Source organism: Geotrypetes seraphini, chromosome 8 (genome assembly GCF_902459505.1).
Source record: "Geotrypetes seraphini chromosome 8, aGeoSer1.1, whole genome shotgun sequence".
NCBI classification, from domain to species: domain Eukaryota; kingdom Metazoa; phylum Chordata; class Amphibia; order Gymnophiona; family Dermophiidae; genus Geotrypetes; species Geotrypetes seraphini.
In genome coordinates, this window is record NC_047091.1 from 108,223,535 (window position 1) to 108,235,850 (window position 12,316).

The 12,316-nt window shown below is 46.2% G+C and overlaps 1 protein-coding gene across 2 annotated transcripts in view; it reads left to right on the forward strand.

Moving 5' to 3' along the window:
• The first annotated feature begins 2,801 nt into the window (after window positions 1-2,801).
• The window catches only part of UBXN6 (UBX domain protein 6), an 85,325-nt gene continuing 75,810 nt past the window's right edge, over window positions 2,802-12,316 (forward strand). The window contains exon 1 of one of the 2 annotated variants that reach the window (XM_033957217.1): window positions 2,802-3,386. In XM_033957217.1, coding sequence (XP_033813108.1) covers window positions 3,304-3,386 — 83 coding nt within the window. In that variant the 5' untranslated portion in view covers window positions 2,802-3,303. The remainder of the gene's footprint in view (window positions 3,387-12,316) is intronic. The other variant, XM_033957216.1, reaches the window with a different exon arrangement.

The following is a 12,316-nucleotide window of genomic DNA, read 5'->3' on the forward strand; positions in this document are numbered from 1 at the left end:
TATGATAGCTAAGTAGAGTATACTTTAGCACATCACTAAGGTATGCTATGACAGGGGAACCAGAGACACAGGTGTAAAAGGTGGTGTAGGTCAGTGAGTAAAAGCACTATATCGATCATCCGTAGGTTGTGAGTTCAACTCCTGGCTTGTCTTTTACTTGTGGCATATCTACCTTCCAGGTGCACCTTGATGATGTCACAATGAGGTCAGCATTGTGCTGCTGGCTACTTCCTCTTCATGTGAACTAGAAGCCACATTCAGGTCTGATCTGTGTTTTGATTCTGTTTCTAAGTTGGGCCAGTGTAAGTTATGGGATTTACCTTTGTTCTGAAGAATGAGCTGATTGTAGGAATGTTTTAAGACCAGGAGAGTGTTCTTTCGAGCAAGATATCACTTCTAAACTATCCTCTCTGAAATAATGTCTCTGGGAAATCGAGAGAAAGCTTATTGGATGACTTAGGGTGCCTTTCCTGCCAGTCTTTGTGGAACTTAAACGAAGTTTATAAGAAGTCTATATGGTGTTCAAAGTCCTATCCTTTCCACTTCTAATAGGAGGTGAGTATGACATTCCTGTACAGCTTTCTGTGTAGCATACATCTACCGGTTCCCACCTTCCATACTGATAATGTAAGTTCAACACCCACTCGGTACATTTCATCTTCTAGTTCTCCTTTGAAACATAACATATTTTTTTTCCTTGTATTAATGGTAAACTGTACAATTCTGATATCCTAGAGGAAAAAGATACAACACAGCAGTGTTCTCTGTCTGCCATTCCCTACCTCACTGATATTGCCAGATCAACTAATATATAGTTTACAAAATGGTATACTGTGTTTTGGTTATCTTTTTCATCATCCTATACTTAGAAATGCTGAATGACTGATAATAAATCAGTAAAGAGTATAAAAAAGTATAATCTAAAAAAAACCAAACAAAAAAAACCCAAAAAAACATCGTACCGACGTCTATCGGGCGTCTAGGAAGGGTCCATTGCAGACGTCTCAATGACGTTTCAGAAACCTGCATCTATCTTGCGCCAAGCAGTTGTAGAGACGTCTACCGCACGCCTAAGCACCGTTTGATTGACACTTCCGTTTTCCGGACGTCTAAAGCACGCCTAAGTTAGACGTACTAATAGAGAATTTACCCCTTAATGCAGAATACTACTATAACTTGCTGTGCCGTTGAAATAAAAAAGGAGAGGGAAGCTGTAGAAAGTTCTCTTTTTGAAAGACAATGCACCGACACACAAAGCTGGCAAAATGATGGATGTTTTGACGCAGTTGGGGTTTCAATGAATACTCACCAGATCTTGCTCCATCTATTTTGTGTTTCAAACCTTAAAAAGAGTTTGAAAGGGTAGCAATTTTCAAGTGATTTGAAGGTGATTGCAACAGTGAAGCAGTATTTCAGTGACCAGATAAGATTTTTTTTTTTTTTTGAAGGTTACAGAAACTTCAGACATGATGTGCCAAATGTGTTCAACTTAGGGGTAAATATGTCGAATAACTTGTAAGTCTAATGGCTCGTCAAAACTTTTCAGCACCCCCTCGTAAGTCCACATTTATACACTTAATTTTAGGCATGGGCATTTACACAAGCCAAATGGCTGGTGTAAATTCTCATGCTTACTATAGGCTTTTAAATGCGTAAATACAAGTATTCTATAACTTGCACATGCAATTGCCAGACACGCTCATGAGCCTTTGCAGTTGTGTGCTCTGGAATCTGTACACACTATTTATAGAATACTAACTAGAGGCAGTTACATGGTAACTGCTAATTACTGCCAATTAACATTGGTTAAATCTAATAATTGGTCATTAACTGATTAGCAGCTTGTTGTGAGAAATAACAGAATAATCATTAATACATTTGTTGCAGAATGTAATACCCTATAAATCACAGTAGAGGGAATTTGTTTTAACACTGTGTGCATATAGCAGTAAGAATTATTGCTGCATCAGGAGAAGGGAGGGAGGTATTCCTGGCATAGTCCTTGTAACTGTGTGAACACAATGCCTACAGTCAGTGAACATGGAATCTGATGAACTAACCATAAGGGCTTTTGTTCAAGTAACCAGCCTGAGGACGTAGCATAAGGGGTGAGCATGTGAGGGGAGGAGTAAGTGCCCAAATATGGGCAATTGTAAATAGGGTTGGAGGTCTAGGAATAACAGTAATGGGAGAAGTAATTAGGGGTGGAGAGAAAGTAGTTAAGAAATAATCTGATAGGTTGTGAACTGTCATTGCTCCATCCAAATGGAGCGTGCAGGCAGGAGGGACTAAGAAACGTTTGGACTAACTATATAATGAATGGATGTATTGAAAACTCCGTGTGCCTACTTTGTTATATATCTATGCAATTTGGACACCCTTTCTGGCAAGGAAGAAAATAAAAGATATTCTGCTTTACCATAAGACTTTCTGGAATTTCTTAGTGAGCTGTGTCTTCGTTCCATACATTGTTAAGTTACATGCATAACTGATTCTATTCTTTAAATTGTCAAGCAGCTGTGGTAGGCTAGTCACAAAATTGGGTACACTTTATAGCATAGGCCGGGGGTAGGTGACATCTATTGTCCCAGGCCCTTAGTTATGAAAGTCCGAGTAAAGAGCATTTAAAAGAAGACTTAACTCATTATTTATTGTTCGTTTACTGTTTGAGGACTTACTTTAGTGTTGCCACAGCAAAGCGGTTTATAGGCTTAAAAACAAATGGGAAAAGAACACAAACATGGGGAAAGAGGCCTCAGTTCTGAGAGAAGATTCCCTTGCTTAGGTAGTTGCCAAATAAGCAAAAGAGGTGACACAGAGCTGTATTTGACAGGGAAAACTGGCAACAAATAATTCAGCGTTGAAAACTGCTCTTTTTACCGCAGACTTCATATCAACGTTGATATTAATGAAAGCCTTCAAGCCCCACAAAAAAAGGAAGTGACAGAAGAAAACAGACTATGACATCATCAGCCGGCAGGCTGATCTAGTGTTAAAGAGATCAGTTCTGTCTTTGCCCAGCCTCCGCTGACAGAAACTCATTTAAACTGAAATCCGAAACTCTGGGAAAAGTTAGTTTCTTTTCCATCAATGCGTAGGGCTGGAAGAAAGAAGGACGGAAACAATAATTGCGCGAGCGAATCAGTGTGGCGCTTACTCTCGAAGACGCACAGCATTCGACTGCGTCACTTCCGGCTCAGGGGCATCTCTTCCGGTTGCTTGTAGCTTGTTGCTGAGTGGGTGGCCTTTGGCAGCTAGTGGCTTGGTTGTTGTCTTTGCGGCCGTGTTGCAGCAGTCTGAGACATGAAGAAATTTTTCCAAGGAATGAAAGCCGACATGAAATTTAAAACCGCCGGGCCGGGTCACAAACTGACGGAGGACACGAGGTGAGGGTGCTGGGACGAGAGTGTGATAGGGTGTTTTGCTCGTTTATGACTTAGCTGTTTGTAGGTATCAAAGAGGAGTTTATTTAAATTAACAATCGTAAATAAATGGGAGCGCTGATTTGGGGGTGTTTAGGAGAGGAGAAGGAAGGTATCTACAGTGGAGATGTGGGTGGGGATTTCTCCTTTGCGATTCTCTTTAAATTCTTAATATGTGTACTATAATACAATTATATACTTTTCCATTTACAGTCTTTTCTAATGCTAGCTATGTTGCTAAGGTGTGATATGTTACTATAATTCATGAAAATTTATGTAATATTAATATGTTGTTTTTTTAGGATGATGTAGTAAGTACTGTCTGCTTGGTAAGGATGAGTGGTGCAGCTGGGATTGAATGTGCCTTAGGTGGAAACATTAAGATAGGCCCTATAAGACATCCTATATGTACAGTGTAGACAGATTTTGCAGTTTTGTTTTATTCCTGTTTTAATATATATGGTTGCTATTGATATTTGGAAATGTTATGGATTTTTTTATTGTACAGGCAGTCCCTGGGATAAGAATGTTCTTAAGTTGAATTTGTATGTAACTCAAATCATGTGAGAATCTCTGTATTTATGTTCTCTTGTACACACAGTATATAAAAACATTAAAGAAACAGCCCTTTTCTCCCTCTCAGCTCTCTCTTCCCCGTGTAGCTCTACCTTATTCCTCTCCCACCATCGTGTTCAATAATTCTCTTTCCCTCCCTATGCCCAACAATTCTCCTCTTTCTTCATTTCCCCATGTTTACCATCTTTTTTCCTTCTTACTCAGACACCCATGCCCAACAATTCTCCCATTCTATTCCCTCCCCACCTCAGCATTTCTTTCCCTCACTCCCTTCATTCTTCCATCCTATGTCTCAAGTTCATGCTTCCTTCCCTTCCACCCTCCATTTTGTGTCCCAAGTTCATGCCCCCTCCCTCATTCTTTCCTTCCATCCATCCTTTGTCCGAAGTTTGTGCTCCTTCCCTTCCTTCTGTGTTCCAGTGCACCTCTCCTCTCTCATGTTTCAAAGTGCTTCCTCCCTCCATTCTGTGTCCCAAGTTTCTCTTCACAAAGCTGCGGACAGTGGCTCACAGCTGACCCAGAAGCCTTCACTCTAATATCGGAGGGAAGGCTTCCTGGTTAGCTGTGGGCCGCGTGTAAGATCCGCTGCTTGTGGCTTTATGAAGAGAAACAAGTGTGGCTGGAAGGGAGGAGGAGAGAGCAGAACAGGTACCTGTGGGAGGGAGGCATGAACTTTGGACACGGGAGGGAGAGGGGCTCGTTGAGGGAGAGAGAGGACCCCTGTTCATAACTACAAGTCCGACCTAAGTTGAACGTTCGTATCCGGGGACTGTCTGTAATCCACTCATCTCCAAATTCCATAATATGCTCTCCCTTCCGGTTCTGTACCCGCTGCTGGACGAGGGGGATGGATGTGCTCCCTTGACCTGAAGGAGGCTTATACCCATGTTCCGGTGCATCCTGCCTTCCGCAAATTCCTGCGTTTCCAGGTGGGGGAGTTGCACCTACAATACCGGGTCCTCCCCTTTGGATTGGCTTCGTCCCCTCGAGTCTTCATGAAGTGCTTGGTGGTTGTCACAGCAGCCCTGCGGTCCCGGGGCCTTCAGGTTTTTCCCTACCTGGACGATTGGCTGATCAAGGCACCGTCCAGGGAGGGGGTTATCTTGGCGACCCAACAGACTATCATCTTTCTTCAGCGTCTGGGGTTCGAGGTGAATTTTCCAAAATCCCAGTTGTGCCCCTCTCAATCTCTACAGTTCATCGGGGCCGTGCTGGACACGGTTCGCTTCCGTTCGTTCCTTCCTCCTCCTCGATTGGAGACTCTTGTCCGCATGAGTTGGCAGGTTTCGCTGCTGCCCTCGGTCTCGGCAAAACGCCTGATGATTCTGCTGGGTCATATGGCTTCTACAGTCCATGTCACGCCGTTTGTCCACTTACATCTGCGGATCCCTCAGTGGACGTTGGCCTCTCAGTGGCATCAAGACCGTGACCCGATCTCCAGTCCCGTGATGGTGACTCCCTCTTTGAGAAGCTCGCTCCGTTGGTGGACCAACTCTTCCTATCTTTCCAGGGGTTTGCTCTTTCTCGCCCATCCGCACCACAAGGTCCTAACCACGGACTCCTCAGAGTACGCTTGGGGGGCTCATCTCGACGGTCTGCGCACTTAGGGAATGTGGTCGGCGGAGGACCGTCGTTGTCACATCAACGTTTTGGAGCTTCGAGCCATTTTCCTGGCTGCTCGGGCCTTCTGCCACCTGCTTCATGATCAGGTAGTTCTAGTCCTGACGGGCAACCAGGTGGCGATGTATTATGTGAACAAACAAGGGGGGACAGGCTCTTGGTCCCTGTGCCAGGCGGTCCTTCGCCTCTGGGAGTGGGCAATTTCCCAAAACATCTTCCTTCGGACAAACTCAGCCGCCTTCTCCAGCCGCACGAGTGGTCGCTGCACTCTTGAGTCCTGCACCAGGTGTTCGACCGGTGGGGGACTCCTCAAATAGATCTGTTCGCCTCCCCCGGTGAATCACAAACTGCCTCTCTATTGCTCTCGGATGTATTCCCCAGATCGTCTCGAGGCCGACGCCTTCCTTCTCGATTGGGGAGGGAAGTTCCTCTATGCGTTTCCTCCTTTTCCTCTGATCCTGAGGACGCTGGTACATCTCAAGTCTGTACGGGCCACTCTGATTCTAATTGCCCCTTGTTGGCCCCGCCAGCTGTGGTTCTCCCTGCTTCTTCAACTCAGTGTCAGGGAACCTCTTCTTCTGCCTGTTTTTCCCTCTCTGCTGTCTCAGAGTCGGGGTTCTCTTTTGCATCCCAATCTTCAGTCCTTACATCTGACAGCTTGGTTTCTCTCCCCCTGACTTCTGTTTCCTTATCTCAGTCTGTCTGGGAGGTTTTGGAGGCTTCTCGCAAGGTCTCGACTCGGCTTTACTACTCCCAAAAATGGACCAGATTCTCCTCTTGGTGTTCCTCTCATCATCTGGACCCGGTGTCGGTTCCTGTGGCTTCGGTCCTGGAATATTTGCTTCATTTGTCTCATTCTGGTCTGAAGACAACTTCTATTCGGGTGCATCTTAGTGCAATTGCTGCTTTTCATCAGCATCTTGAGGGAAAGTCACTGTCTCTTCATCCTTTAGTTTCTCGTTTCATGAGGGGTCTCTTGAACGTCCATCCTCCCCTTAAGCCTCCTCCTGTGGTTTGGGACCTTAATGTGGTTCTGGCTCAACTTATGAAACCCCCGTTTGAGCCTATGGATAAATCTCATCTCAAGTTTCTGACTTGGAAGGTGATCTTTCTGCTTGCGCTTACTTCCGCTCGACGGATTAGTGATCTGCAGGCCTTGGTAGCGGATCCAACCTTTACTGTATTTTATCATGACAAGGTGGTTCTCCGCACTCATCCTAAATTTTTGCCTAAGGTTGTGTCTGATTTCCACCTCAATCAGTCCATTGTTCTTCCGGTGTTTTTTCCCAAGCCCCACCCTCATCCCGGCGAAGTGGCGCTTCATACGCTTGACTGTAAAAGGGCATTGGCTTTTTATCTTCAACGCACTCAGTATCATCGGACGGTACCTCAATTGTTTTTGTCCTTCGATCCTAATCGGTTAGGACGTCCTGTTTCCAAGCGCACCTTGTCCAACTGGTTAGCTGCTTGTATTTCTTTTTGCTACGCTCAGGCTGGTCTCGTGCTGCATGGTCGAGTCACGGGGCATAAGGTCCGAGCTATGGCAGCTTCTGTTGCTTTCCTACGGTCTACGCCTGTTGAGGACATCTGTAAGGCTGCCACGTGGTCTTCGGTTCACACTTTCACCTCCCACTACTGTCTGGATACTCTGTCCAGGAGCGATGGCCGGTTTGGCCAGTCGGTGTTGCGTAATCTGTTTGCTTAAATTGCCATCCTCCCACCTGCCCTTTTTTGCTTGGCTTGGAGGTCACCCACATGTGAGAATATGCTGCCTGCTTGTCCTGGGATAAAGCACAGTTACTTACCGTAACAGGTGTTATCCAGGGACAGCAAGCAGATATTCTCACAACCCGCCCTCCTCCCCGGGGATGGCTTATTTGCTGGCTATGGAACTGAGGACCATGAGGTGGGGATGCGCCTTCTAGTGGGCAAGAAGGCATGCACATGCGTGGTGCAGCATAGCAAGCTTGAAACTTCTTCAAGTTTACTTGAAAAGCTGTCCGCGTCGGGGCTCCGTGGATGACGTCACCCACATGTGAGAATATCTGCCTGCTGTCCCTGGATAACACCTGTTATGGTCAGTAACTGTGCTTTCTATACTGCCCACCTGCCCCTTGGAACAATTCCTCCGAACTCGTCTTTGAAACCATAACAAACGCCTTCCTCAGATTTCAAAGATTATTGATCATCGGAGACATCAATCTCCACCTCGACGATGTCTCCAGCAATGATGCATCCGAATTTAATAGCTTCCTCTCCACTTTAGGCTTTCCCCCCCCACACTCTCCCCAACCCTCGAAAAAGGCCATACACTAGACCTCATCGGCTTTCTAGATCTTACTACTCACAAAACCTCAACCAACGACATTCGTTGGGTCCGACCACTACCTAAGGGCCTTCTGCCTCCCCATCTTCATGTCGCATCTCGGGCCCCCATCCTGCACCTCAAATTCTATTACCTTCCGTAAAAAAATCTCGAGCAACCTGTTCTGGAGCAATTTCCTTGACAAATATTCCCCCATCTCCAAACCTGCTGAACCAGAAACTAACTGGCAAAACTGGGTCGCCCTCTCCGAGTCCACCTTCCACTCCCTCGCCCCTCTCTCCACTAAAACCATTTCCTACTCCCAAAAGGCCCCTTGGTACCTCCCATACCACAAAGAACTGAAGCAGAAATGCCGTGCTCTGGAACAAAAATTGAAAAAATCGAAATCCCCTACAGACAAACTCTCCTGGAGGGTCAACATCAAAGTCTACAATACCGTTCTAAAAAAAGCAAGAAAAAACTTCTACGGAGACAAAATCTCTAAATCCAACAATCAAAGTTGCACATTGTTTAACATTTGGCGTTCCTTAACCTCCAAAAATGACTCCATCCTTCCCTCCTCCCCCTCAGCTGACTCTCTAGAACAGTTCTTCAACAATAAGGTCTCCACCTTGAGGCGCTCCATCCCACCTGCAATCTCCTACAAATCCCTGATTCCAATCGACCCCAACCCACTCCTAACAGACTCCTATCCTATCCCAGCTGACAGATCCTGGTCTTCCTTCGAACTTGTTTCCGAATCCCTGGTCTATAATCTCTGCCTCAAACTGAAATCCTGTAACTGCACCTTGGATCCTATCCCCTCCTACCTTTACGAGAACACTCCCCCCCAGGTCATCTCATCTTTTACCATTCTCATAAACTTTGCCCTCCATTCGGGTCTCTTCTCCCCAGAAATGGGCCATATCTCCCTAACCCCACTACTGAAAAAACCTGAGCTAGACCCCGCTCTACCATCCAGCTAACATCCAATAGCTAACATTCCCCTTCTTCCCAAGATGCTAGAGTCCATATCCACTCAACTCTCCTCCTACTATGAGAAATTCACCATTCTTCAACCCTACCAATACGGCTTCCGTCCCAATTTCAGCACCGAATCCCTTCTGACCTCCTTAATCTCAAAAGTTCAATATCTCCATTCTCGCAACAAATTCGCCGTCCTTCTCCAATTCGACCTCTCTGCAGCTTTTGATGTCGTACATCATGATATTCTAATTTACCAACTCACTGAAACAGGCATCAACTCCACAGTCCTTGACTGGTTCTCGAAGTTCTTACGCTCCCGCTCCTACATAGTCAACATGAAGGGCACATCCTCCTCCCCCTGGAACCCGATCTGTGGAGTCCCGCAAGGCTCACCTCTCTCTCCTATCCTTTTCAACATTTATATGTCCTCCCTTAAACTCCTCCACCTCTTCCCCCTCGAAACACTCTACACCAGGGGTGCCCAACGCGTCGATCGCGAGTCGATCGCAGAGCCCATCCCGAGCTTTGTGATAGACTCGTGTTGCCGTCCCGATCTACCGGGCCTATCAGCCTTCCTCTCCCCGACGTCAAAGACGCTGATGCCGGGCATTAGGCTGTTTTTGTCATTTCGGGGAGGGGGGGGTGTGGTGGCGTGGCGGCGGCAGCAGCAACAGCCTGAAAAAGAAATCATCCTGGCCCGGGTCGGTGTCATACTCCGGAACTTCTACCTCTTCCAGCAGCCCTCTCCCTTCTACCTGCTTCCGGCCACACCCCCTGCTCCGCAGCTCTCTTCGGCAACTCATCAGCAGCGATCGACACAAGCTTCTGACGTCGGGGCCTACCCTCTGCGAGTCCCGCTTGTTTCAACTTCCTTTTTCTATAAAGGCGGGACTCGTACAGGGAAGGCCTCGAAGACGGCAGCTTGTCTTGATCACCGCTGCTGACGAGTTGCTTAAGAGACCGCTGAGCAGGGGGATTTTGCCAGGTACAGGTAGAAGGGAGAGGGCCAGATGCAGGACTCGTGGGTGAGGGAGCAGAAGAGAGAGAGAAAGAGAGAGAGAGGGGAGGGAAACAAAAGGAAATATTTCATGCTGGGCCGGAGTGGAGGGAAGGTGGAAAGATTCTGGCTACAGGGTGCATTAACAAAGGAAAAGGGGGGAAAGCTGAAAATGGAGATAGTGACACAAAGAAGGGAAAGAGTAAGCAGGACCTACTGAATAAGGATAGAGATACAGAGGGGACATGAAGAGGAGGTGAAATAGAGACATAGAAGTAATGCTGAAAAAGTGTGGGGGGGGAGATAAAGACATTGAAAGGGCAAATGGTGAACATGGGGTAAAGACAAGGATAGAGACAAATGAAGATTCTGAAAAAGTGGTGAGATAGGGATATAGGTGAGATGGACACAAAGAAAGGTGATGCTGGAAAATAGGTGGAATGGTAATTCTGACAGACACAGAAGGGAAATGCTGGATCAAGGAGAGATGGGGCTCAGGCTGGATGGAATGAGGAGAAATGCCTTGTTGGCCCGGAACTTCCTCTCCTACGTCAGAATTGACATCAGGGAGCGGAATGCTGGTCAGCGTGACGCTTCTGCAGGGAAAGCTTGGGACGGCGGTGGCTTGGGGGCTGTTCCCCGATGGCGGTGGCAGCAAACCGAGTGGCTTGGGGGAGGGCATGGAAAAAGAAAGAAAGGGGGCAGACAGGGAGACAGAAAGAAGGGGGAACAGGGAGACAGAAAGAAAAAGTTGGGGGAGAGAATGAGGTCTGGAGGAGAGGAAACATACAGGAGGCTGAAAGAAAGGAAGAAAGATTGGATGCACAGTCAGAAGAAGAAAGTGCAACCAGAGACTCATGAAATCACCAAACAGCAAAGGTAGGAAAAATGATTTTATTTTCAATTTAGTGATTAAAATGTGTCGGTTTTGAGAATTTATATCTGCTGTCTATATTTTGCACTATGGCTCCCTTTTACTAAACCACAATAGCGTTTTTTAGCGCAGGGAGCCTATGAGCATTGAGAGCAGCACGAGGCATTCAGCGTAACTCCCTGTGCTAAACCTACTATTGTGGTTTAGTAAAAAGGGAGGGGGTGTATTTGTCTATTTTTGTATTTTGTTACTGAGGTGACATTGTATAGAGTCATCTGCCGTGACCTCTTTGATAAAACCCGGAATATGAATAATTAACATTTTCTTTGCCTTTCAGTGTGCTTTGTGTTTTTTTTTAAATTTTATTGTTGGTAGATCATTTTGACTTAGTCATTATAAAAGTAGCTCGCAAGCCCATAAAGTGTGGGTACCCCTGCTCTACACTTACGCAGATGACATCTTTGTCCTCCTCGAGACGGACCGAACCCTCACAAACCTCTCGGCGAACATAACCTCATGCATATTGAACCTTCAATCCTGGGCTCACACTGTGCAGATGAAACTGAACTAATCTAAAACAAAACTTCTCTGGCTCGGCCCAAAACTGGACCAACTGCCCACCTCCATCTCACTGTCCTCGGGCCCCACTTTACATCTGGAATATTCAAGTAAAGTTCTGGGAGTCATCATTGACTCTACACTTTCCCTCAATGATCACTTCAGCTCCCTAGTAAAAAAATGTTTCTTCAGCCTCCACATGCTACGGAAAGTGAGATCCTGCTTCGCCGTCCTAGTACAATCCACCATCCTTTCCAGACTGGATTACTGCAACTCTATCTACCTAAGCCTAACAAAGAAAAACCTTCAAAGACTCCAGCGGATTCAGAATACCGCTGCCAAGCTTATCTTCTCAAAAAGCAAATTCGACCATGTCTCACCGCTTCTGTCCAAGCTCCACTGGCTGCCAATAATCTCCAGAGTCCACTTCAAATGTGCCTGCCTCACTTTCAAGATCCTACACGGCATCCTCCCTCCCCTCATCCCTCTCGCTTGGAACTCCTCCAACCCTAATTCCACCAGATCCACCCAAAAAATGAAACTTTCCTTTCCCTCGCTAAAAGGCGTTTCCCTTGTAGGAAAACTCGGCTCCTCTCTCCCTTTCAGAATCACTGAGCTCTGGAACAACCTTACCTCCCCTCTCAGGATTCAGAGCTCTCTCCAACTCTTCCGTAAACATCTGAAAACCTGGTTATTCTCAAAAATGTAACTCCTCCTCCCTCTCTGGTCATTTTAGTCCTCTAATTCTTTTCTCCTCTTTTTGCCCCCACTGGAGTTCCTTTCTACCCTAACTCTTGTTAACTGTGTCGAGCTTTACGAATGTAGAGATGATGCGGTATACAAACCTAAGGTTTAGATTAGATTAGATTAGATTAATAAAGTATGGAGTTACAGAGCTTTGAAATTTCTTATGTGTTAGTGCTAGTTGCACACAGCAGGTTGGTTCATTGATACGTCTGTGTTGCAATTTCATGCTA